Consider the following 4,673-nt stretch of genomic DNA (forward strand, 5'->3'; position numbering starts at 1 on the left):
ACGTTTTTTCTGTAGATAACGCAGGCGCGGATTCCGCGCGGCGCATTCAGTCTGTATTATACGCGACATTATCTACAATTTATACTGTATTTTTTTTTCTCCGCGGATAAACGTCAAGAATTTTCACTGAGGCTACGCCTACCTCTGACTAGGCGCTATATTTAAGGTTAGTTCGACTTGATGTAGCGCCACTAGACCCGACAGGTGCATGACATCAAAATACCACGAGAGCGATTCGAAACCAAACTTTTTTTATGGTTTTCGAATCGCTCTCGCGGTACTTGATGTTATCCGCCTATCGGAGCTTGCAGCGCCGCATCAAGTCTAACCAGCATAAAGCCTATTGTCTCAGACCCCTTGGTGGTGCAACAGGTATAAATTCGACACTGTACTACTAGATTCACGACTGGGTGTACGTCCAGCTAGTGCAGCCGGCCCTGGGACTTGAAATTCCATATAAAACGGCTCCAGACTTTCTGCTCCCCGTCTTTCAGCGATTCTTCAATCCGCCGACCGCGGCGACGCAGAGCGAGGATCATAGGACAACACCAGGTGTGTGTTTTTCCGTAGATTTTTATAATATCTGCATCTGTGCAATTCTTTGTCATAAATACAGTTTACAAAACGTCACGGGGGAGTAATCGGTTTACTGTAAGTTTTCGTTGCGTTTATCTCGGTTTCCTCAGGCGAAAATGAAGCCCTTAACAAATACTCTATGAAGAACGTATAGTCTACTTTATAAAAAACAATCAAGTTGTTGCTGTTTTTCCGCTTAAATTTCAATATAAAACATGTTACGGTGTTGTTATTACTAGCTAGCAATGTTTATTCAAAGATTCTCTATTTGTTTAGAATGCGCGGCAAAGGTCTCACACAATGCCGTAGTCAGCGGCTATTTGCGGATTGGTTGGCAGATTTTTAACGAAAATAATTAAAAATTACATTTTAAATAAACAAATATAGTAAGTAAACAACAATAGCCTAATTTCAAGATTTTTTTATCAGGACTATAAAAATTAATTATTTTTAGGAGTGCCAGCTACCGTTGTAGTGGCACCGGTGTTAAGAGATCTTTGTTTTCCGAGATTTTCAGTTTCACTGGGCGGAGCTAGTATGGACATTCATGAGCTTCCTGAGCATGTGTGTGAAATTTAAAATCTCAGACTTTAGTTTCTGCACGCAGCACGTCCAATGAATTATTTCGAGAAGGTAATTCGTTTTAACAAACAAAGATACGCCTAAAACCATAGTGTTAACTAAAACATTTACCCTTTCTAGTTTCTAATGATTAGTCTGTGCATTTTGCCTTCTAACTGAATGTTTATAGCTGTTTCGTGTAAGCTCGTGTCAGTTTCATTTGTTTGTCCTTCTGAATAGTAATATTACTCCCAAAATAATGCAAGTGCAACTAAATCATTTTGTCTGGTAACGCATGCGTACTATAAAAGGTTGCTCAAAACAATTGCAGTTAAAACGTCTGTGCTTATCTTTTTGTAATAAACCGTTAGAAATGCAGAAACTGAAAAGCCTGACCTTTTCAGTTCCACCCGCATACGGGGAAGCTCATACATATTCATGTCAAAAATCTCGTAACACCTGTTCCGGGCCGCTAGACCTGATTTCGCCAAGTGGTTGACATATTTTGTTGACCTAAGGACAACATTTTTATAAATAAGGCGACCTAAACCCACACCAAACCCTCTACCCTGATCATAACTTACCTCTAAAATCAGAGGAAAATAATAAGTGAAAAACAATGGTCTTCTAGATCATTGGTCACCAACCCTGCTCCTAGAGATCGAACGTCCTGCAGACTGTAGCTCCAACCCTCCCTCAGCACACCTGTCTGTAATTATCAAGCAAACCTGAACACCTTGATTAGATAGTTCAGGTGTGTTTGATTGGGGTTAGAGCTGAAATCTTCAGGACGGTCGATCTCAAGGAGCAGGGTTGGTGACCACTGGTCTAGATGAATCTAATCCCGGTTGGACGATTCAATTTAAAATAAACTGTAAATGTATTCCGGAAATCTGATTGTTTGATTTAAATGTTGTTGTCCCGGTGTCAACATGATGTTGTCCTGAGGATATCAGCCACTTGGCAAAAACAGGAGAGCCGTTCCGCGACGGCTAAGCCACAGACACAATTGAACAATACAATTGAATATATGCTTAGACGGGCAATGAAAGGAAATACCTGTGTATCATCGCTCTGAAACGCAAGGTGTGCTCTGATTGGCCAGTTAAAAAGTATGTAGTGATTGGTGGAATACTGCAAGCGTGTGACGGAAATGTTACGCCTCTTACCATATTTGGAACATCAGGTTCCTCTTCAATTGTACTGACAGGTACACCCACCCTACTTGCATATACATTTGGGCGGTCTTAGTCAAATCAGACCACCAACTGACTTAGATATGTGGGGGTGTGGGTTCACGAGACGTTATGGGCAGGTCTGGATGAGCATTCGCTTTTGTTCCGAAAATACAATTAAAAATACTCCAATTATGATTGTTCTAGACTTCCATGCACACGGTTCCTTCCTTGAAACCGTTGCCGTAACCAATTCAAATGCAGAATGGAAAACTTTGTATAGTGTAACAAATATTCATTGATTGTTCTGCTTCAATGCTACGTTTTCATCTCTACACAACATATATATGAAGGCTAAGAATGTATCGTAATGGAGAAAACAATCTTTAGTACTCAAGAATGCAGAATGGTGATGTAAAGTTGCCATGTATATATATCATGTCATGATTTTGTCGTCAAACAGTAAATTGAAGATGAATCATATCATTAACACGACCGTTCGGGACGAGTCACACCGTTAAGTTTTATACAAAACAAAATGTACAAATTTTACTAGCATTTTAATTTTATAATCAGACACACCTATGACAAACATAAACCTGAATTCAAGTTAAAACTGGCTCTTATTCCTGACTTTTAAGGATAAGATAATAAATAAGTTGCAGACACTTCTGTGGATCTGTATGTAACAATCCATATTACAAACACACTTGTCAAACTTTCATTAAAATTCTTGAAATGTATACAGTTATTACTTGCACCTTTTGTGTACATTGAAGTTGAGAGATATTGTGATGACATCACTGAGCGGTGAACAGTGATTGTTCTGAAGCATACATGGGTGATGGGAAGACCTCCAGGGGTTTAGAATACAAATCTAAAGCAGAAGTCAATTTTAAAGCATGTTTTGTACCTATATTCTTCTGTCTCTATACATCTAGCCACATCCTGAAAGCGACACATGCTGGCTTTACACGCTACACAGAGCTGGATACTTCAGTTTCACTCCTCCTTTAGAGCTTTTAAGAGAGGTGAGAAGTTACATTAACTACATAACTACCAGATTCTTATCTTATTGCGTATGAATTAAAACATTTAAAAACTACTGAAGCCTATTTGACTGTGGCAACTTTCACCCCACATGCATTTCTTATCAGTTATTTTTTATTCTTTGAAATACAGATCCAAAGCCTTCTTCAAATCGACCTGTTTAAATCCAAGAATGTCAAGCACAAGTTCAACTAGAACTCTATTTGGCCATCTGACTGGTATAGTGGCTATTGCCGGTCTCGTCTCTCTGACTCTCTTGTATTTCTGGACTTCATTTCTGACCAACTGTCCACCTCAACTTCCTCAATTTAAACAACTCTCAGATGGACAACATGAAGAGAAGAACAACTCAATTGCTGAAGAAACAGTGGAGAAACCTGTACTTTTGTTATGGGTCTGGCCTCAAAATTACAGATTTGATCTGAGCGACTGTAAAACCATTTACAATATTGATGGCTGTCACCTGACGGACGATAGAGCTCTCTACAGCAGTTCAGACGCAGTCCTTGTTTTTCACAAGGCTATTAGTTGGGACCTGTCCACCCTTCCACCATCTCCTCGTCCCTCGTTCCAAAAGTGGATCTGGCTTAATGTAGAATCGCCAACAAACACGCAGAAAATTCCAGGGATTGAAAACCTCTTTAATCTGACTCTCAGTTATAGAGAGGACGCTGACATTCCTGTGCGGTTGAGACTGACAGGCAACAAAACTCCAAATGAGGATTTTAAAATTCCCAAAAAGGACAAACTGGTCTGTTGGATCGTAAGTAATAATGCTGCCCATACAGGTGTCGGCAGGAGGAACGCTTACTACAATGAACTTAAAAAGCATGTCAATATACACATGTTTGGAAGCGCTTATGCTGGAAGACTAGCTGAAAAAGACTATTATCCCACCATAGCCAGCTGCAAATTTTATCTGTCTTTTGAGAATTCCATCCACAAGGACTACATCACAGAAAAGTTCAATGGACCTCTGTCAGCAGGTACTGTACCTGTGGTGCTGGGACCTCCCAGAAAGAACTATGAGAGGTTTGCACCGCATGATGCCTTCATTCACGTGGACGACTTCCCAGACGCAAAGTCACTGGCAGAATATCTGACGCAGCTGGACAGAGATGAAGATGCGTATCGCAGGTACTTTAACTGGAGGAGACATTGCTCAGCAAGACCTCATTTAATAGTACAGAATCAAGAGTTTGTTCTGGCCATTTGCACGGCCTGCGATCATGTAGCGAGACACAAGGAATATCAAGAAGCTCATGATATCTATGAATGGTTTTTTAACTAAAGTATGCTTTGTGATGTCAA

At 40.1% G+C, this 4,673-nt stretch overlaps 1 protein-coding gene across 1 annotated transcript; it reads left to right on the forward strand.

Moving 5' to 3' along the window:
* Positions 1-322: 322 nt before the first annotated feature.
* LOC130407251 (4-galactosyl-N-acetylglucosaminide 3-alpha-L-fucosyltransferase 9-like) lies at positions 323-4,673 on the forward strand. The gene is made up of 3 exons (XM_056730011.1): positions 323-552; positions 3,254-3,343; positions 3,495-4,673. The coding sequence occupies exon 3, from the start codon at positions 3,535-3,537 to the stop codon at positions 4,651-4,653; it is 1,119 nt and encodes a 372-aa protein (XP_056585989.1). The 5' UTR covers positions 323-552; positions 3,254-3,343; positions 3,495-3,534; the 3' UTR covers positions 4,654-4,673.

The sequence above is a fragment of the Triplophysa dalaica genome, chromosome 18 (genome assembly GCF_015846415.1).
Source record: "Triplophysa dalaica isolate WHDGS20190420 chromosome 18, ASM1584641v1, whole genome shotgun sequence".
NCBI lineage: Eukaryota > Metazoa > Chordata > Actinopteri > Cypriniformes > Nemacheilidae > Triplophysa > Triplophysa dalaica.